This window comes from Camelus bactrianus, chromosome 11 (genome assembly GCF_048773025.1).
Source record: "Camelus bactrianus isolate YW-2024 breed Bactrian camel chromosome 11, ASM4877302v1, whole genome shotgun sequence".
Classification (NCBI taxonomy): domain Eukaryota; kingdom Metazoa; phylum Chordata; class Mammalia; order Artiodactyla; family Camelidae; genus Camelus; species Camelus bactrianus.
In genome coordinates this window covers 65,413,284-65,436,156 of record NC_133549.1, presented here as the reverse complement: position 1 = coordinate 65,436,156, position 22,873 = coordinate 65,413,284, and the positions used below count along the sequence as shown (strand labels likewise).

At 36.8% G+C, this 22,873-nt stretch overlaps 1 protein-coding gene across 1 annotated transcript in view; it reads right to left on the bottom strand.

Moving 5' to 3' along the window:
* Positions 1 to 2,192: 2,192 nt before the first annotated feature.
* KIFBP (kinesin family binding protein) overlaps positions 2,193 to 22,873 on the bottom strand; it is a 36,617-nt gene continuing 15,936 nt past the window's right edge. Inside the window, exons 3-7 of the mRNA XM_010951672.3 lie at positions 22,551 to 22,630; positions 22,054 to 22,237; positions 19,481 to 19,565; positions 8,596 to 8,711; positions 2,193 to 3,624 (exon numbers count right to left, since the gene is read on the bottom strand). Coding sequence (XP_010949974.1) covers positions 2,749 to 3,624; positions 8,596 to 8,711; positions 19,481 to 19,565; positions 22,054 to 22,237; positions 22,551 to 22,630 — 1,341 coding nt within the window. The 3' untranslated portion in view covers positions 2,193 to 2,748. The remainder of the gene's footprint in view (positions 3,625 to 8,595; positions 8,712 to 19,480; positions 19,566 to 22,053; positions 22,238 to 22,550; positions 22,631 to 22,873) is intronic.

Here is a 22,873-nt window from a genome sequence, read left to right as displayed (position 1 = left end):
AAGATCACTGCCTGTTATACTTGAATTTTATCTTTTGAACTCAAGTTGAAGAATGCAGTTGGGGAGACGAAAAGCTATCAAGATTGAAGAGGCTTTTTTTTTTTTGAGGCACAGTTACAGTGTGTCAGTTTCTGGTGTACAGCACAATGTCCCAGTTATGCAGATACATACATTTGTCTTCATGTTCTTTTTCATTAAAGGTTAATACAAGATATTGAATATAGTTCCCTGTGCTGTAAGAAGAAATTTGTTTTTTTAATCTATTTTTATAAATAGTGGCTAACATATGCAAATCTCAAACTCCTAAATTTATCCCTTCCCACCTGCTTTCCCCTGGTAATAAGTTTGTTGACTATGTCTGTGAGTCTGTTTCTGTTTCGTAGATGAGTTCATTAGTGTCTGAAGAGGCTGTGTCTTACAGAACATGTTCTAGAGCTGAGTACAGTAACTAGCACAAAGAAAGAGCTCAGTATTTCTTAAGCAAATGAATGACTATAAAATTGGCAAGTTGAATGAGGTTGAGAGCAAAATGGCCATAATCAAGAAAGGCTTATAACGGGGATTTGTTCTAGAATCAGTTCTCAAAAGAGTGGAAGAAATGAGAGTAGCTGTGATGCAGAGCCATCTCACTCTCCCCAAGAAACCTCCCTCCCTTCTTGGCCTCCTCGGAGCCTCTTCATTTTCCTTTTAAAGTCTGAGCAAAGGATGGTGTTAGCAATCATTTCATCTCAGGCGGCATAACATCCTAAACTCAGGGACCTAATTGGAACTCTTGATTCTAACCGCACATCTCCCTCACAGAAATGTGCTTCTCCTGCAAACTTCAACTTAATACGTCCCTTGGTTCTTCTTTTCCCCTCGCGCCTTCCATGTAATCCTCCAGCCTGTCCTATGACTCCACTTCTCTCCATCCCTACTCCATCACCCTAGTCCAAATCACTTAGATTAATCTTAATAGAACCTAGCTTGTCTCCCTGTTTCCCCTCTGGTGTCTCCGCCTTCTCCCTATAATCTATTCTCCTCTTAGGAGCCAGAGCCATTTCTTTAAAATGCCAATCAGGTCATGTCATTCCCCTTTTTAAAATCCTGCAAAAGTTTCCCACTATACCTAGAATAAAACCCAGACTCCTTTTCCCTCAGCTACAAAGTCCTCTCCATCTGCCCCATCCCGTCTTACTCCCACCTCATCTGCTCCAGCCACACAGGCCTTTCCTAAGTTTGGTCCGGCCTGAGGGCCTAGCATTCTCTGGGATGCTCTACCAAGGAATCTTTACTTTGCTGTCCTTTTTTGCTTATTTAGTTCTCAACTCTGTCACCTCCTACCTTCTCCAGAGGCCTTTCAGATCACTGTTGCTGAAGTAGCATCTCTTCTTATTAAATGTTAACCTAGCACTCTGGTTCCTTTCTTAATAGCATTCATGACCTGAAAGCATCTGCTTATTTACTTGTTCCCCGAGACCAGAGCCTTGTTGATCTTGCTCATTATTGCATCCTCTAAGCTTGGAAAAGCGAGAACAGTGCCTGACCCACATTAGACATTTAATAAATATTAAATATTGAGGGAATTACACATTGCTTTTGTACTCAGATTTTTTTTTCCTGGTAAACTGATTTCCAAGGAAAAGCATATTTATTTACCACATATATAAACGTTACAGAATCTTAGACTTGACCTAATCCTAAGCCTTCTGAAGCCAACATACAGAGCTATTCTCTGTATCAGATTTTATAACTGGTCTGGATTTTGGCACTGGATTAGGACTCCATATAAATTCTACATCTCTTCAAATGACTAACTTACATCAGCAATGCTATTATGAAGTGCATATCTTTTTTCAACAGTGTTTAAATGTTTCTAGATGTAAGTATCCTCTGAGAAACCTCAGCCAATAAGGTTTTCCTGGCACAGAGCAGTATCACACTAAGTATATTCAATGAATGAGATTTTTAAATAATTTTATACAAATTTTAAAGGTTACTTTCTATTGAGTTATTGCAAAATATTGTCCACATTCCCCGTGTTGGGCAACACACCCCTGAGCCTATCTCACACCCGATACTTTGTGCCTCCCACTCCCCCACCCCTAGTGAGTGAGATTTTAATGCTTTCTCTCTGTGCAGTGTTACGAAAGAAACATTCTTCTCTGGCTTCAAATAAGGGAATACCTTTTGAAGCATCAAAAATAAGCCAATTCTTACAAGGAAACAAAACAAATGAAAGCTTTTATTAGTGAAACAAGTCAATTTACTATATTTCCAGCAAGGCCTTTTTCCTCTATAATGAGACAAATTACAATACTTTACAACGTAACTTAGTTTTTTAATATTTTCAGAAAGGAAAGATTTTGGGAAGAATAACTATAAGAAGTTACTTTTTCAATTTTAATATAGTAACAGCTTGTCTGCCAGATATACCCCCAGCATTTTCCTTAGCGAATCCATCAAGTATTAGCCAACAAAGAACCTACTTTTAGAAACTGAGGCAGAAAAGGTTTATATTTAAATAGGAAACAAGCAATCTAACATACCAATCACGTGTCACTTTAACAAGACAGTTTATTTACATAATTAGGTATAAATTATTAGGTGAAGGTCCTAGCAAAGGCTCAACTGGTCTATCTCAAGATCAAACTGCTCTCATCCGGTTATAAAGGTAAATATCACAATGGAATGGGACCTGTTTCACTAAAGGCGAAAAAGAAGGTCTCTTCCGTATTGCACAGTTTCTGTCATTAAAAACAAGGATCATTAAGTCAGGGCCATCTTGGTTCTGAATCTCTCCATTTTTGTTGGAAGAAGACTCACCATCTCTTTACTAAGTTCTAGCTCAACTTCTATTTCCTGGGCAGCTTCAGGATGCTTCTCACAGTAATCAACAATAAATTTGTAATGTTCCAGTGATGTTGCCAAATTTTCTAGCTCTTTCTTGGGATCTGCAGTGATGATTTTGCCATAGAGACGGGCAACTCGAAACTTAGCTAACATGGCCGGGCGAAGCACATCTTCCCCTATGTGCTCAGGAAATACTTTATTTGGGTCTCTCAGAGAGTCTAAGAAGAGCTGGTAGTACTTCAGTGCTGACTTATTAAGATTATTTATTTTTTTTACGATGTGTGAATCAGGGTCCCTCAGCTTGTCGGCTATGGCCACCTTCAAATCCATCATATCATAGTAAGCATGTGCAATTTCAAACTGAATCTGTCTATTGACCAGCAGATAATACTGTGGATTCAGGTCCACAATCAGGGGCTCTAGCATGGCTATTCTACGTTTATGCATCTTGCACCGTCTCTCCATGTCAGTTTCAAAGAATGCAAGCACCTTAAATAGAGCACTGTGGTCTTGGACAACTTCAATATGGTCAGTGACATAACCATCAATCTGAAAGAACTCTTTTGCCTCAAAGACATAGTGCTGACCCGTCAAGAAAAGCTCTCTGGCTTCTTCAAAATCTAAAGGTCTCAAGTAGCTCACTTTCTCTTCCACTGCAGAGATGGCATCACACAGTTCACCAGTTCCAAACTGCACAGCTTTTTTCCTAACGCTTTCTTCCTCATCTAGTTCTTTTTTCCTTAAAGCTCTAAGTTCAGATTGTTTATCGAGATCAAGCTCTCCTATGTTGTCCTGAAAGAAAGGAAGAAAGAAAGAAATTATGCTTAAGGAGGACACCGGTCTCCTGCTGTCACTACTAAAGCGAATGTAAGAGTAAAGACAAGAAAGCCCTCTTCCAGCCTGGTTGAGGGAGGTGTTATAATCTTAAACATCCTTTAAAACTTTTCAATTATATTCCAATTATATTAAAAATGAAAAACTAGGGAAAAGTAAGATAAACTGCTTATTACTTCCTCGTTGGGGTGTGAACTCATCTACAGTACCCCTCAGATAAATGTGTATGAAAGAACAGTAAGAGCTGTCAATTGTTGTATACATGTAATACATTATTAATAGTATTTTAACAGAGTAAGACTGTAACCTACATGCTAAAAATACTGCACAGAAATGCCATTAACAATATAACATTCATGCTATGACAAGTCAAGCAAGTTTATTTAGAGATACACATTCCATGGACAGAAAGCGGCTTGTCTTAGAAGGGAGCGCAGCCTAAGATAAGTTATTTAGTGAAATACGTTACAGAGAAATGCTCTAGGTCTCTTAAAGACACTAAAATGAAGGCAGTTAAATCTACCTTCAAGTTATTTCCTCCCACCTGGGGGGTGGAGGTGGTGGTGAAAGGAGCCAAGATGGTTAAAAAATAGAGTAAGCTTATTCTCTTCTTCCTGGACAATAAAATTAAACATCAGATCCCTCAATCCCACTTTTCATTTGGTGTTGTCTCTCTAGACCTGTATTCAAAACAGTAGCCATCTGCTCCATGTGGATAGCTACTGAGCATTTGAAATGTCCAAACTGAGATGTGATCAGTCTGTGTAAAATAATATAGACCCAATTCCCAAAACTTAGTAGAAAAACAATTTAAAACAGCTCAATAACTTTTTAGTATCGTTGACACACAGAAATGACAATTTTAAAAAACATTCTCAGTTAAATATAAATTTAATTTCACCTCTTTTCCTTTTCTAACACAGCCCCTAGAAAACTCAGAATCACCAGCTACATATGTAGTTCTGTTTCTATCGGACAGTACTGCCCCCCACAGGTGACTCCATCCATACCCAGGGCTGCAGCTGCCACCCCTGGGGGACAACTCCAATCTATAGGTACAGCCAGACCCCTCGTCTCAAGCTCCAGACCCGTAACTACAGCTCCCTATGACATCTCTCGGAAGGCTCAAAGACACCTCATCCTCAACACGTCCACGATGGAACTCTTACTCTTCAGCGAACAGGTTCCTACTCCTGTGTTCTCTTAGTGAAGGACACCCCATCAATCTGGACAGCCAGAAGCTGAGGACTCATCCTTGAGAGGCCCCCCTTCTCTCCCCTTTACCCTACACTTCCAGTATCTCACCAAGTCCTTTATATCTTGCCTCTGAAATACCTCTTAAATCCACTCCTTTTTCCTCCATCTCTTCTGCCACCATCCTAGAGCAAGCTCCCTTCACATCTCACCTGGACTGTTCCAGTGGTTTTCTAACCAGTCTCCCTCATCCACTCTTGCTCCCCCTCAATTAGTTCTCCATCCTGCTACCTAACTGATCAGCTAAAACCCCTTCAAGGTGTCCATTCACTGTAGACCCTGCCTGTTCTAGCCCCTTCCTAACTCTCTATTCAGCACCTGCTCTCTCACTGCTCCAGCCCCCAGGCCTTTGTTCCACCCCCTCTAACCCCAAGCTCCCTAGGCCTCAGAACTTTAAAACATGCTGCTTCAGGATCTTGGAATGCTGCGCCTTCTTTTTCTTCAGCCTAGGTAACTCCTACTCATTCTGTAAGCCGCCTTCAGATGTTACTTCCTCCTGTTATGACTTCTCATATCATGTGTGTCTCCTTGGTGGAATATATCAAAGTTGCACTTTCATATGAAGTAAGAAAAAAGAAGTCTTTTTCATTTATATATATATATTTTTTTATTGAAATATTGTCAGTTTACAATGTGTCAATTTCTGGTGTACAGCACATAGGTACATAGATTCATTTTCATACTCTTTTTAACCATAAGTTACTACAAGATATTCAATATAGTTCCCTGTGCTCTACAGAAGGAACTTGTTTATTTTATATATAGTAGTTAGTATCTGCAAATCTCAAACTCCCAATTTATCCCTCCCCCAACCCTGGTAAACATAAGATTGTTTTCTATGTCTGAGTCTGTTTTGTTAATAAATTCATTTGTCATATATATATATATATATATTTTTTAGGTTCTACATATGTCATGGTATTTTTCTTTCTCTTTCTGGCTTCCTTCACTCAAAATGATGATCTCTAGGTCCATCCATGTTGCCGCAAATGGCATTATTTTATTCTTTTTTATGGCTTAGTAGTATTCCAATGTAGAAACATACAACAGCTTCTTTGTCCAGTCATCTGTCAATGGACATTTAGGTTGTTTCCATGTCTTGGCTATTGTAAATAGTGCTGCTATGAACATTGGGGTGCATGTATCTTCTTGAATTAAGGTTCCCTCTGGATATATGCCCAGGAGAGGGATTGCTGGATCATATGGTAGGTCTATTTTCAGTTTTTTGAGGAATCTCCATACTGTTTTCCATAATGGCTGCATCAAAGTACATTCCCCTCAGTGTAAGAGGCCTCCCTTTTCACCACACCCTCTCCAGCATTTATCATTCATGGACTTTTGAATAATGGCCATTCTGACTGGTGTGAGGTGATACCTCATTGTAGTTTTGATTTGCATTTCTCTGATAATTAGTGATATTGAGCTTTTTTCATGTGCCTGTTGGCCATTTGTATGTCTTCACTGGAGAAGTGTTCTGCCCAATTTTGGATTGGGTTGTTTTTTTCTTAAGTGGTATGAGCTGCTTATATATTCTGGGCATTAAGCCCTTGTCAGTCTCATCTTTTGTAAATATTTTTCCCCATTCTGTAGGTTGTTTTTTTGTTTTGCTTATGGTTTCCTTTGCTATGCAAAAGTCTATACATTTAATTAGGTCTCATTTGTTTATTTTTGCTTTTATTCCTACTGCTTGTGTAGACTGCCCTAGGAGAACATTGCTGAGATTTGTCAGATAATGTTTTGCCTGTGTTTTCTTCTAAGAGGTTTATAGTGTCTTTTCTTATGTTTAAATCTTTAAGCCATTTTGAGTTTATTTTTTATGGTGTGAGGGAGTATTCTAACTTTACTGATTTACATGAGCTGTCCAGTTTTCCCAACACCATTTGCTGAAGAGATTGTCTTTATTCCATTGTATGTTTTTGCAACCTTTGTCAAAAATTAATTGACTAAAGGTTGTGGATTTACTTCTGGGATCTGTATTCTGTTCTATTGATCCATGTCTGTTTTTGTACCAATACCATGCTATTTTGATTACTGTAGCTCTGTAGTACTGTCTGAAGTCTAGGAGGGTTATTCCTCCAGCTTCATTCTTTTTCTTCAGTAATACTTTGGCAATTCTGGGTCTTTTGTGATTCCATATAACTTTTAGGATTATTTGTTCTAGTTCTGTGAAAAAAGTCCTGGGTAATTTGATAGGGATCACATAAACCAGGTCTATTTTTGTTCATCATAGTACAATGACTAGTACAGAGCTGGCATAAATAAATACTTAAATCTGTATATGTTAAGTTTAAACTGAAGAAGGCTTTTCAGATAAACAGATGATCAAAGCATGAAGTTTAAGTAACAAAGCCAGATTAAGGAAAATCTCAGTAATTTAATAGCATGGGAACTATCTGAGTTAAAAATAACCAGGTGATAAATTCTAGTGCCCATTCTGGAAAACATCAGCTAAAAAAGGGTAAGAGTTAAACCACAGTGTATTTTTGCTGACATAATTACTTCAAGTGCAGGCCTTAATTCTCTAAATCTTGTTTTTCTGCTTCCTGGCTGCTTGTTTATTTACATGCTTTCTAGACTGCTTTCTGAACAGAAGAAAGCTGATGGATTTTCCTGGCTGCAGCTTCTCTAAGACATAAAACTCCCCAGTTTTTCTCCCCACTTCCTTTCTTTTCCAAATATGCCTCATCTTTACTGTCTACCTCTAAAATGCTCTCACCTTTGAAAAACCCATGCTTTTGGGGTTTGTGGTTTCTTTGGTTTTATTTTGTTTAGTAGTTTCACAAAAGTCTGTATTCTTCACTAGTAAAAATGATTATACTTTAATGCATGCAAACAGAGAAGCAGCGTGACAACTCCTCCAGGAAAGTCTCCTCTGTATCTACACTTGGTATTTGGCATCCAAATGACTAATTTTCCCCTTTGGTGGTTAGGAACTAGAATTCATTAAGTATGGATTAGTAGTAATGATGATACTGATGATGACAATTAACATTTATTGAGGACTAGATCTGTCTCAGACACTTTTCTGAGCCCTTTAGATTTAACCCTCACAGCAACACTAGTAAATCAGTACTATTATTACCTCTCTCCTTCCTGTGAGGAAATTGAGGCACAGAAAAGTAAATTGCCATGAATACACAGCTAAAAAGTAGCAGGGCTGTTTCCAGATATATTTAAACTAATTTTTATCAAAATACATATTTACATACTGTACAAAGTATATAAAGATTTAGTAAGAATTATTTTCTGCCATCAAGTCACTTATAGTCTATAAAGAGGTAAAGGAATAAGATAAGACCATGAATAGGGATAATCTAAGTGCCTTAGGAAGGGTTCTATTGAGCTTAAAGGAGGGAGGTGATATCTGCAGTGGAGGGCATATTATGTCTGGAGATAATTACATGACATGAATATGATGCAGACTCCACCTCTCCCAGAGCTTATGCTCCATCCAAAGGAAAGTCTTCAAGGAAGAGGTGTTATCTGAGACAGGCTTTGACTGATGAGTAAGATTTGAAAAGGCAGAGATGGGGAGAGCAAGAAATATTTATGAGAGCATTCTGCACACCCTGAATAAGGCACATGCAGTGAGCCCAGTGAGCATAATCCCCACGTTAAGCTTTTACTCACATCCTTCTCATTTAAGAAGGAAAAGACCACTTCTGACTGTATTACCTGCATGGAAAGCTGGGCGTTCTGCATGAGAGTCAGACAGTATTTGATCCAGCATCGTGCTATTTCCCCTTTTCTTTGATGATAAAGCTCTGGCACATCTCCATCAGCGTCAGTAGCTAAAACGACACAGTGTGATTTGTGTAAGTTAATGGTTACAACTGTAATTTTCTATTTGTGTACTGCATTCTTTTTTATATCACTTTTTCCTGATTATAAAACAGGTCCTCACTGAAGCAGTGAGAAAAAAACACACCCCAAATTCCTACCTTTCAGAGGCACTCACTATTATTTCCATGTTTCTTTCTAGTTTTTTATGTATTACCTGTAGGTAAAAACTAAGGTCACCATGTATATTAAATTCTGAATACAGATATACCTCAGACGGTGCAGGTTTGGTTCCAGACCACTGCATAGAAAGCAAATATCGCAGTAAAGGAAGCCACATGAATTTCTGGTGTCCCATTGCACACAAAAGTTATGTTTATTATACTCTACTGTTTTAAGCATACAATAGCGTTAAATCTTAAAAATGTACATATCTTAATTAAAAATAATTTATTGCTTAAAGTGCTAATCATCATATGAGGCTTCAGAGGCATAATAACCTTTTTGCTGGTTGGTGGGTCTTGCCTCCATGCTGACGGCTGCTGGCTGATCAGGGTGGTGGTTGCTGAAGGTTAGGGTGTCTGTAGCAATTTCTTAAAATAAGACACAGTGAAGTCTGCTGCATCGAGGGTCTCTTCCTTTCATGAATGACTGCTCTGTAGCATGCAATACTGTTTGATAGCATTTTGCCCACAGTAGAACTTCTTTCAAAATTGGAGTCAGTCCTCTCAAACCCTGTCACTGCTTTATCAGCTAAGTTTTATATAATATTCTTAATCCTTTGTTATTTCAATGATCTTCACAGCACCTTCCCCAGGAACAGATTCCATCTCAAGAAACCACTTTCTTTGCTCATCCGTAAGAAACAACTCCTCACCTGTTCTAGTTTTCTCTTGAGATTGCAGCAACTCAGTGACATCTTCAGACTCCACTTCTAATTTTAGTTCTCATGCTATTTCAGCCACATCTGCAGTTGCTTCCCCCACTGAAGTCCTGAACCCCTCAAAGTCATCCCTGAGGGTTGGAGTCAACTTCTTCCAAACTCCTCTTAATGTTGGTATTTTTGACCTCTTCCCAAATGGCATCTAGAATAGTGAATCCTTCCCAGAAGGTTTTCAATTTACTTCACTCAGATCTGTCAGGGGAATCACTTTACGGCAGTGACAGTCTTATGATTTATTTCTTCAATAAGACTTAAAAGTCCAAATTACCCCTTGATCCATAGGCTGCAGAATGGACATTGTGTTAGCAAGCACGAAAACATTACTCCCACTGTGCCTCCCTGTCAGAGCTCTCGGGTGAGCCAGCTGCACTGTCAATGAGCAGTAATATTTTAATAGTAGTTTTTTTGGGGGGGGGCAGTAGTCTCAACAGTGGGCTTAACATGAGTAAACCACATTGTAAACAGAAGTGGTGACATCCAGGCTTTGTTGTTCTGTTTATAGAGCACAGGCAGCGCATAACAGCATAATCAGCATAACTGTTAAGGACTCCAGGATTTTCCAGATGGTAAATGAGCATTAGCTTCAATTTCAAGTCACCAGCTGCATTAGCCCCTAACAAGAGAGTCAGCCTGTCCTTTTAAGCTTTGAAGCCAGGAAGTGATTCTCTTCTCTAACTACTGAAGTCCTAGATGGCATCTTCCAATCGAAGGCTGTTTCACCTGCACTGAAAATTGGTTAAGTGCAACCACCTTCATTAACAATCGTAGCTAAAGCTACGGGTAAATTGCTGCAGCTTCTGCACCTACACTGGCTGTTTCACCTTGCACTCCTGTTATGGAGATGACTTCTTTCCTTAAACCTCATGGACCAACCTCTACTGGCTTCAAACTTGTCTTCTGCAGCTTCCTCACCTCCCTCAGCCTTCACAGAATTGAAGAAAGTTAGGGCCTTGCTCTAGATGAGCCTTTGGCTTAAGGGACTGTTGTGGCTGGTTTGAGCTCCTATCTAGACCCCTAAAACTTTTTCCATATCAGTGTTAAGGCTGTTTGCTTTCTTACCATTCATGTGTTCACTGGAGTAGCAATTTAAATTTCTTCAAGAACTTTCCCTTTGCACTCACAACGTGGCTAAATGGAGCGAGACGGAGTATCCTTTGGCCTATCTGGGCTTTCAATGTGCCTTCCTCGCTAAGTGTAATCATTTCTTGCTTTTGATATAAAGTGAGAGACAGGCAACTCTTCCTTTGAACATTTAGAGGTACTGTAGGGTTGTTAATTGACTTAACTTCAATATTGTTGTCTCAAGAAATAGGGAGGCCCGAGGAGAGGGTGGAAGACATGGGAAAAGAACCGGTCAGTACAGTAGTCAGAACACACACAAGATTTACCAATTAAGTTTGTCATCCTATATGAACACAATTTGTGGTGCCCTGGAACAATTTCAAAAGTAAGATCAAAGATCACTGATCTCAGGTCACCATAACAACAACAACAACAAATAATAACAATGATGAAAGTTTGAAATACAGGGAGAATTACCAAAATGTGACAAACATGAAGTGAGCAAATGCTGCTGGGAGAATGGTGCTGATCAATCTCTCAATGCAGGGTTGCCACAAGCCTTCAATTTGTATTTAAAAAAAAAAAAAAAATCAGTTAAGTACAATAAAATGAGGTATGCCTGTATAGCTTTTTCTTCATATATTATACCACTAACATGTTACCCATATCATTATCAACTCTTTAGCATTTTTATTTCTTGGGGGTGGGTAATTAGTGTTTGTTTATTTTTAGAAGAGGTACTGGGGATTGAAACCAGGACCTAATGCATGGGCTCTACCATTTGAGCTATGTCCTCCCCCTACTATCAGTGTTTTATTTTAATTTTTTTTTAACTGAAGTAGTCAGTTAAACTGTCAGTTTCTGGTGTACAGCACAATGTCCCAGTCATGCATTCACATACATATATTTGTTTTCATATTCTTTTTCATTAAAGTTTATTACAAGATACTGCATATAGTTCCCTGTGCTATACAGAAGCTTTTTAAAAATCTGTTTTTATATATAGTGGCTAACATCTGCAAATCTCAAACTCCCAAATTTACCCATTCCCACCCCTTTCCTCCAGTAACTGTAAGATTGCTTACTATATCTGCAAGTCTGTTGCTGTTTTGTAGATGAGTTCATAGGTTTGTTTTTTTTTTTAGATTCCACATATGAGTGATATCACGTGGTATTTTTCTTTCTCTTTCTGGCTTACTTCACTTAGAATGACATTCTCTAGGTCCATCCATGTTGTTGTAAATGGCATCATTTTATTCTTATGGCTGAGTAGTATTCCATTGTATAAATATACAAGTTTCTTTATCTAGTCATCTGTTGATGGACATTTAGATTGCTTCCATGTCTTGGCTATTATATATAGTGCTGCTATGAACACTGGGGTGCATGTATCTTTTCACATTAGAGCTCCCTCTAGATACATACCCAGGTGCGGGATTGCTGGATCATATGGTAAGTCTATTTTTAATTTTTTTGAGGAATCTCCATAGTTTTCCATAATGACTGCACCAAACTATATTCCCACCAGCAGTGGAGGAGGGTTCCTTTTTCTCCACACCCTCTCCAGCGTTTATCATTCATGGACTTTTGAATGTTGGCCATTCTGACTGGCGTGAGGTGATACCTCATTGTAGTTCTGCTTTGCATTTCTCTGGTAATTAGCAATATTGAACATTTTTTCGTGTGCCTATTGGCCACTTGTATATCGTCATTGAAAATTGCTTGTTAGGTCTTCTGCCCATTTTTGGATTGGGTTATTTCTTTTTTTGTTATTAAGTTGTATGAGCTTATATATTCTGGAAATTAAGCCTTTGTCAGTCACATCATTTGCAAATATTTTCTCCCATTCTGTAGGTTGTCCTAATATCATTTTTACATATAACATTATATACAATTTTTAATAATGTTCCATATGTTATCTAATCATTCTTCTAATACTAGGCATTGTTTCCAATTCCTCTATTACAAACAATTCTATAAACAGGAAGATCTGTGTGCATAAATCTGTGTGGATTTTGGATTATTTCCTTAGGAGAGATTCCTAGAAGTGGAATTTACTAGGTCAGAGCTTACAACATTTTAAATGTTTTTGATATATACTGCCAAATAATTGTCAACAAATACTTTAGCCAACAATATGATCCTGCTCAATAAAAGCATTTTTAAAATGGTGGACATTGTCTTTTTAGCTTTCTATTTTGAAGCATAAAAATGATATATCATTGGAGATTAAGTTATATCTTTTTCTTGGATTGATCCTTTGATCATTATTTGGTGTCCTTTGTCTCTTGTAACAGTCTTTATTTTAAAGTCTATTTTGTCTGATGTAAGTATTGCTACTCTAACTATCTTTTGATTTCCGTGGAATACCTTTTTCATCCCTTCACTTGCAATCTCTGCATGTCACGTAGCACTGAAGTGAGTCTCTTGTAGGCAGAAATATACGGGCCTTGTTTTTGTATCCATTCAGCCAGTCTGTATCTTTTGGTGGAGCATTTAATCCATTTACATTTAAGGTAATTATCAATATGTATGTTCTTATTGCCATTTTAATTGTTTTGGACTTGTTTTTGTAGGTCCTTTTTTTCCCCTTTCCTCTTTTGTTCTCATAATTTGGTGACCATCTTTGGTGTTAAATGTTTGGATTCCTTTTCCTTTTTTGTGTGTATCAATTACAGATTTCTGTTTGCAGTTACCGTGAGGTTTTCGTAGAGCAGTCTATATTCATAGAGATGATTGCTTTAGGTTGCTGATCTCTTGAAGGTTTAGTTTTTATTAATTTTTAAGACAAGTGCCTTTTAGACTTCAACCAATCTACAATTCAATGTTAATAAAGGGAAAAAACTATTTAATTTGATAATGTACATTCTTCTAATTCATCATAGCCTCTATTCTTATCCATAATGATAAACTGTCATTTAAACTATTAGTCATCTAACAGTTTTGTGATAAATTGAGAAAATGGACATAACATATTAGTTTCAGGTAAACAACATAAAAGCACCAAAGAAAAGCAACCAATAACATAACAAGGGAACTCCCATAAGGTTATCAGTGGATTTTTCAGCAGAAACTCTGCAGGCCAGAAGGGAATGGCACAATATATTTAAGGTGATAAAAGGGAAAAAACCTACAACCAAGAATATCCAGCAAATCTTGTTCAGATTTGACGGAGAGATCCAAAGCTTCACAGACAAGCAAAAGCTGAGAATTCAGCACTACCAAACTAGCTTTTCAACAAATGTTAAAGAAACTTCTCTAGGTAAAAAAGAAAAGATCACAACTAGAAATAAGAAAATTACAAAATAAAAAAGCTCACTGGTAAAGGTAGGAAATGATTTGATATTTTTTATATATTACAAAATGACCACAATTATCTAGTTAGCATCTGTCACTATACATAGTTAAACATTTTTTCTTATAAGAACTTAAAATCTACTGTTAGCAAATTAAAAACATGCAATATATTAACTGTAGTTACCATGCTGTACATTACATCCCCATGACTTACTAATTTTATGATCCCCTTCACATATTTTGCCCACCCACCTTTGGCAACCACCAGTGGGTTCTCTGTATCCATGAGTTCTGTTTTTTGGGTTTGTTTTTGTTAGATTCCACATGTAAGTGAAATCACACAGTATTTGCCTTTTTCTGAGTTCACTTATCATGATACCAATCCATACTGTCAAAAATGGCAAGATTTTTTTTTCTACAAATCACTGTAATAACTAATATTTTTCACTTTCCAAGAAACAATTTTCACTCCTATTAAGAATGCATGCCTTAGATATTTCAAGTACCTTATCATAAACCAATGCTCATTATCATGATTTTCAGACTTGTTCCCACACTTAATACTGTGGGTTTGATTTTTATCTGTCCTGAGCCTTCCCAAGGATGCAGAGTCCCCCATCCAACTCCTGAGAGCAACTTTCACATATCAAGCCAGCAGAGGTCAGGTCAGTGGTCATTCAGCCCAAGCAGTGGAGTTACTAATTACAGACCTAGAACAGACTTGGAACCATCCTGCTTGGTTTGAGTGCCAGCTTTGCCCCTATCGGTGTGACCCTGGGCAAGCTGCTGAACAACTCTGTGCTCAGTTTCCCCATTGAAAGTGTAGTAACAACAGTTACTGACTGTGCTGCTAGGATGATTTAATGAGATGATGCCCTTAGAACAGGATCTGGTACATGTGGGTGATCAACACCATTATTAATCAAATTAGATTAATAAAAGGATTATTCATATAGGTTTTTAGAATACCTACTTTAACATAAGAATTCTGTAATTCCTGTCTATACATGGATTCTTAAGAGGTGGTTGAAAGCAGTTTTTTCTGTTTAAACATTTGCTTTTATAACCTTGCCTATGCTGAAGTCCCCATTAAGGAAGAAACAGTGTTGAACAAGGTGAAGTTTAGTGTAGCTCCTAACCAATTTGTCAAATTCCAATTTAGTAGAATCCAAATTGAAATGGATTTCTCATGAATTAAAATGAGTATGTATGTTCATGTATGACTGAAGCTGTACACCAGAAACTGACACAATATTGTAAACTGACTGTACCTCAATAAATATATACACAGGGAAGGGGAAAAAGCAGCCCTGAATGGAAAGTATCGTGCAAAAAAATGTTCAGAATGATGGCGGTGGTTTAATGAAGGGCCAATTATTTAATTTCATAACAAGTCCCATGTCCAGTTTTACCAAAATAGTAATGTTACGTCTGTGGAAGGAATTCCTTTTTACAAAGAAATTTTTAAATTCTTCATGGTTTAAATTATTTCGATTTTCACTAGTATTTAAAAAAATCCTTCATAATATGAACTAACATTTTCATCATGTTAAATTTAATGCAGTATTGTTATTCACTGTGTACTTTCCTCTACCTCTGTAACCTTCCTTTTTCCATCAACACGGGTGTGACACCAATGCCAAGTCAGCAGGTGCTGCCCAGCTCTACAGGGAGTGAATCAAGCTGCTCGCCTCCCAAGCAACATGGAAGCACAGCAGTGATGTAAGTCACCAGTTGGTTGAAGCGTCTCCTTCAGATGAACATTCAATTCAGTAGAAAAAGTGATTTTTAATCCCAAACAGTAAAGCTTTCCACGTGGGTTCTCTTATAAGGAAACAATGTACAATTGATTCTCATTGTTCCTAGTCATTATATTCTATAAAGTTGCTGTGAAAACTGGATTAGGAAGTGCTAAAACATCACTCCTGGTAGAAATACAGGTTAGGTTCTGATAAGCTTCTGGTCACATTTTCATCAACAGACCAATATGTAACCTAATTTTACATATGTTTCCATTTAAAGACACCTTTAATGAGTCAATTATATATTAACATTGAACTCATGGCCAACAGCACAGTAACGTGTACCTGAATGAAGCTTATCTAACACTGTATTTTCTCCAGAAGGCGCATCACAACCTTCATGTGCTTAGAAACACTAGATAGCACTTCCACACTCCCCTTGGGGGGCCATTTTAAACAATTAAATCACCAACAAAATGCACAAAAATGTGAAAATTGTGGCACTAAGTAGACCATAAAAAGGATACTTGTTTATAGTATGAGAGCTGAAAAAACAAGGCAGAGGGCATTGCCTTGTTCAACCTCAGCTGGGAATGTGCACCTCAAATTCGTCACCATCTGCAAATGACTGGAGGGGCGCCTCGAGTACTGATTTTGAGGTTACAAGTAAATCGTAACAAGTAGGCAAATTCAAAAATACGGAATCCACAAATGAGAACTGACTGTGCTTTGGAACAAGAGAGAGAGGAATATATGAAGTCCTTAATCTTTTCAGAAATGGCTTTATAGATTTGGGTACTTGACTTCCTTAAGGTTTGGAACCAAAAGTTACTGGATTGATTAACTTACTAAAATGTGTAGTGCTCAGGGGCCCTGTGCAGGCATATTACTGATTTTACAATAATGGAAAGTATCAACCTTTTTTTAAATTGAGGTATAAGTGACATAAAGCATTTGTTACAGATGTACAAGCTAATGATTCAATATGTTTATATTATTTATAGTTAAAAGTCCTCATCACAAAAAATTAGTTAAGATCTACTCTCTTAGCAACTTTTAAATAAGTAATACAATATTAACCATAGTCACCATGCTGTACATTATATCCCTGACTTAATTATTTTATAACTGAAAGTTTGTACCTTCCTCTAAAAGATTTCCTTTTTATAGATGAATATTCCAGTGTGTGTGTGTGTGTGTGTGTGTGTGTATACACACACATTTTATCCATTCATTCATTGACAGACACAGGTTGCTTCCATATGCTGGGTGTTGTAAATAACACTGCAATGAATGAGGGGTGCACATATCTTGGCAGGTTAATTTTTTCATTTTCTTTGGATAAATAGTCAGCCCTCAGTATCCAAGGGTTCTGCATCCAAAGATTCAGCCAACTGTGGACTGAAAATATTTTTTTAAATTCCAGAAAGTTTCAAAAAGCAAAACTTGATTGTGCTGCCAATTATTTATGTAGTACTTACACTGGGTATATGCAAATACTACACCATTTCATATAAGGGGCTTGAGAACTCGTGGATTTTAGTATCCTGGGGGGGGGGGGGTCCTGGAACCAATCTCCCATGGATACCAAGGAGGGACAACTGTACCCAGAAATGGAATTGCTGGATCACACAGCAGTTCTATTGTTAAGTTTTTGTGGAATCGCCAAGTGTTTTCCAGAGTGGCTGCACCAATTTACATTCCACCAGAGTGCACCAGGATTCCCTCTTCTCCACATCCTCACCAACACTTACTTCTTTCACTCTAATAGGTTTGACATATCTCCTTGTGGTTTTGATTTTCTCAAATATACGTGTTAACTGTGATTTGTAAAACTAAACACTATAGATATTTGGAGACATCACATATATACTATTCCAACCAAAAATGTATAATGTGAATCTTAGTGTAAGGAAACATCAAACACCAACTGGTGGAAATCTATGAGATAACTAGCTTGTATTTTTTTAAACTGTCGGTGTGATTAAAGAGAAAGGCTGAGGAACTGTTCCAGATTAAAGAAGACTAAAAAGATGTGACAACTAAATGCAATATGCAATCCTGATACTCTGGTACTAGAGAAAAATTGCTAAAAGGATACTATGGGGACAACTACTAAAACAAGTAAGAATTATAGATAAAAACTATAGCAATGATACATTTCCTGTTCTATGATAATGTAAGAAAATACTTTTATTTTTAGGAAATACACACTGAAGTATTAAGCGGTAAAGGAGCCTGATGTATACAATTGTCTCTCAAATGGTTCAGAAAGAAAAATAAAATGACTGCAAATGAGGCAAATACTAAAAATTGGTGATATAAAAGGGCATATAGTAGTTCTTGAATTTTCTAAAGTTTAAAATGATTTCATGGAAAAACTGGATAGCAGCACATAAATCAATGACATCAGAACACTTCCTCACTCCTTACACAAAAATAAACTCAAAATGGCTTAAAGACTTAAATGAGACAAGACAATAAATCTCCTAAAAGAAAACATAGGTGAAACATTCTGACAGAAATCTTAGCAATGTTCTCCTAGAGCAGTCTACCCAGGCAATTGAACTAAGAGCAAAAATAAACAAATGGGACCTAATTAAACTTACAAGCTTTAGCACAGCAGAGGAAACCATAAGCAAAACAAAACAACCTATGGAATGGGTGAAAATATTTGCAAATGATGTGACTGGCAAAGGCTTAATTTCCAGAATATATAAACAGCTCATACAACTTAATAACAAAAAACCCAATTCAAAAATGGGCAGAAGACATCACAAGCAGTTCTCCAATGAAGACATACAAATAAATGGCCAATAGGCACATGAAAAAATGCTGAATATCGCTAATTATCAGAGAAATGCAAATCAAAACAAGAATGAAGTATCACCTCACACCAGTCAGAATGACTATCATTCAAAAGTCCAAGAACAATAAATGCTGGAGAGGGTGTAGAGAAAAGAGAACCCTCCTACACTGCTGGTGAGAATATAGTTTGGTGCAGCCATTATGGAAAGCAGTATGGAGATTCCCCCCAAAAAACTAAAAATAGACTTACCATATGATCCAGCAATCCCACTTCTGGGTATATATCCAGAGGGAACTCTAATGTGAAAAGATACATGCACCCCAATGTTCATAGCAGCACTATAATAGCCAAGACATGGAAGCAATCTAAATGTCCATCGACAGATGACTAGATAAAGAAACTTGTATGTTTATACAATGGAATACTACTCAGCCATAAAAAAGAATAAAATGATCCCATTTGCAGCAACATGATAGACCTAGAGAATGTCATTCTAAGTGAAGTAAGCCAGAAAGGGAAAGAAAAATATCACATGATATCACTCATATATGAAATCTACAAAACAGAAACAGACCTGCAGACATAGTAAACAATCTTATGGATACCAGGGATAGGGGGCGGCAAGGGATAAATTTGAGAGTTTGAGATTTACAAATATTAGTCACTATATATAAAAATAGATTTTAAAAAAAGTTTCTTCTGTATAGCACAGGGAACTGTGTGCAATATTTTGTAATAACCGCTTATAGAAAAAATATATAAACAAATATATGCATGTATATACATGCATGAGTGGGATATTGTGCTGTATAACAGAAGTTGACACATTGTAACTGACTATATTTCAATTTAAATAAGGCAAAAAATGATTTCAAAATAAAAAGATTCTAAAAAGCTATATAATGAAACATGCACAATCATACTTACTGTCTTCTGTGGCTGGGATCTTTCCAGTTTGACCAAAAATGACATTAGCAGCTGATAAACAGTGCCTGGCCTCCATAAAGCATTGCTGTTGAGGAAATAATAAATGCAATTATCACACAGCTTATTTACAACACATAGTTGCACAGTCTTTTAATATGAAAAAACTATAAAATCAGGTAAAAAAAGCACTACTAAAGACCCTGCATAGTTACTAAACATGAAGGTATATAAGACATATTATAGTATATTATCTGGTTAAAAAGCTACCTTAAAGACTAAAATAACAATGCCCTCAAACTCTTAATAATCCAAACTGGCTGAAAAACAACTGCTAATTGAAAGTTACCTCTCCTCCAGTGATCAAACTGTATACAAGAATGGCTGTCATCCTACACTCAATGCCTCAGTCCTTCTAAGTTTAGAGATCACTATGACATCCTAGCATTCAAAAAACAAACAAGATAAACTCTGATAGATTCCTGTCTTCCAAAATCTGTGGAATTTACATATAATGAGGTATCCCACCAACTTTTAAAGTCAACAGATTCCCACAGATGAACTTTATGGAACTGCTTTACCAAACAGAGTTGAAGACTTCATAATTCAAACCTGGGCATGGTATTAATTTCTCAAACACCTGAAGATCTCCTTGTTACTTAAACACTTTGCATTTGTTACATAAGTCACAGGACTACCCAGCAGAAGTAAAAAGTTAAAGTCCAACTTTTAGTTGGAAGCCACCCTCATTAAATATGCCTACTTCATAAATAGTAACACCTGATTTTTCAAGAGGATTTTTTTAATGGTTGACTCTGACTTTAAAGTCTGAGCATTAAATGTATCTCTCCATTATGGCAAATTCAGAAGCCATCTTGAGAAATGCTGGGTACCATGTGTAGTATTAGTCCAGCAGTATCCATAGATCAAAATGTTGGTGTTAAACTTCCAACACCAAAACAAAGTTAGTTTACATAAAGAAGTTTTAATTGCTGCTCTATAACCCTTCACCCATTATTATTACTTCAGCTTTATCCAGATTGACTATCTGCAAGCGACCACTGTTAGAAAACAGTGAATGCCCTGTGCCCTCTAGGTGGCTGGTAAATGTGGGACTTTAGCACCTGCAAGGTAGAGACTTGCTAAGCAGCAAAACCTCATGGAACCAGATGAAGATGACAGTGATATAAACGACAATTACATTTTTTAAAAATATGGTTCAAATCTCTTTTTGCAATATAACTTAACTAGTTGTAACAAAACTTATAAAACATTTCAGTAAAAAAAAAGAAGAAAAGCACAGGGTTGGAGAGGTACTCATGAAAATTACTGCATGCTCTACATAAGCAATGCTTAACAACTTTAAATTTTTAATTATACTTTAAATTAATATCTAGATAGCTTAGTACTATTAGAGTCTATAGAGTTTTAAGTGTTAATCAAAGTCACAGTGAGTATGTAATTTTAAAGTTGCTAAACAAAGGGCCTCTAGGAGCTACTAAAAAAAAAGTGCAACAATTTGATGATGACCACAATGAAATGGATTCATGAGATTTAGATTTAACTGAGTGCTCTGATATATGCAGTAGCGTTACTTACACGCTTGATCTTAGACCAAAGTCCTAGAAGCGATGCTGCAGTCACCACAGCCCTTTCTCTCCTGCTAATAGCTTTTCTGAATGAAATTCTGTGGGACAATACTTTAAACATAGGGCGCATTTACAGAACCAGCACTAACAAAATACTTAGAAAGGATAAAGGCCCAGTAAGGATATGGCAGCAGGTAACCAGATATCTAAGAAGGAACTCTGATAAGCAAAGAATTACCAAAATTTCAGATAGGCTTGTGAGTTAGAAATACAAATAAAAGTAATTTCTATTGCTGAGAAATCTTGAGGATTAATAGAAAATCTGGCTAAGAAAGGTGGCATTAAAGTGTTTTAGCACTAAAAACTCTAAGGGCTAAAGGAATAAAAAGGTCAATTAAGAGTACACCAAAATGATTCTGAACAATTTTGAAAACTAAGAGCTAAGAAGCTCAAATCTGTCCCTGTGTAATACTCCAGAAAAAAATGTAACAATGTGGAATTCTGGAACTAAGCAGAGATAGTCCCAACATAGAAAACTGACTATAGAAGAGTTAATTCTAAAGAATAACTGAAATGTATCACATGCTTTTATCAAAGCCCACATTTAACAGTCAACTTCCTCAGACAAATTCTCAGTTACCAGATTACACCACTGCATAAAGATAAAGTTAAATCTACAAGATAAAATCTGCATCTTAAGGTAACATCTCACTAAAATAAATTGAGATAGTCTGCCTGTATCAAAAAAGAATTGGTCTTAGGCAACATGAAACTTTAGGGGTGTGATAAAACTACTGTAAGATTCAAAAGGATCAATGCAACTAAAGCTACAAACTTTAGTACTCTGGCAAACTGGGTAGCATTTTTCTGTTCAGTTTACATCAAAATACAAGCTATCTGTTTTTAAAACATGATGTTTTCAAGGTCCTTTTGGTTCTATTTTTATATATTGGTAACTTTGTTAGATAACTACTTTGAGAAGCTTACCTTATTGATGTAAAATTGTGACAAGGTAGCAGCATTAATAGCCCACTCCATAGGATGGTAGGCATTGTGCTCAAGCTGGCGTTTTAGGGTACTATGGCAGTAATGAGCAGCCTTCTCAAACATTTCCAAATGTTGGTAGACTTGAGCCAGGTAATACAGGTTATGAGTATAAACCTTCTCAAATCTATGAAGGAAAAAATATTTGCATAACAGTTTACAGTTATAAGGAACTTTCATTATCTTTATCTTGATTCTCCCACCAACCCTTTCAAGTTGAGTATATTACATCTATTTGACAGATAAGGAAACTGAGCCTCCGATGTGAATAAGGTAACATATCTAGGAAGTGGCAAATGAACGTTTTAATCCATGTCAGAATCTGCATTCTATAACCTTTGAGTGCCTTGAAAGAGAAAACATTGTGCTTTTTTTTGAGCAATTATCTTATCTACACTACGTGGAAATACCTGTGAGGGCTGATTTCTAGACCTACTCACCTTTTTGATCTTTCTTGTTCAGCTAGTTTCTCTTCTTCGGGAAGAAAGTGCTCTGTAGGATCAAGAGGAGGACTCCCAATCTGCAGTTAAAAAAAAAAAATGAAACTAAAATTTTACTGCAAACACCAAGCGCCCTCCTCTGGAGGAATGGAGAAATGAATTTTTTTTTAATGTTTAAATTTTACTTTATTTTTTTTCACTTGTTTACTTTTATGTTATCCAAGAAGTAATTTTCTTAACCATAAAATCTGAAAGAGTCAAACAAAACAAGATTGACTACAGACTCACACTTGACAAAGTTTTAACTGCTATTGCAGGTGAAC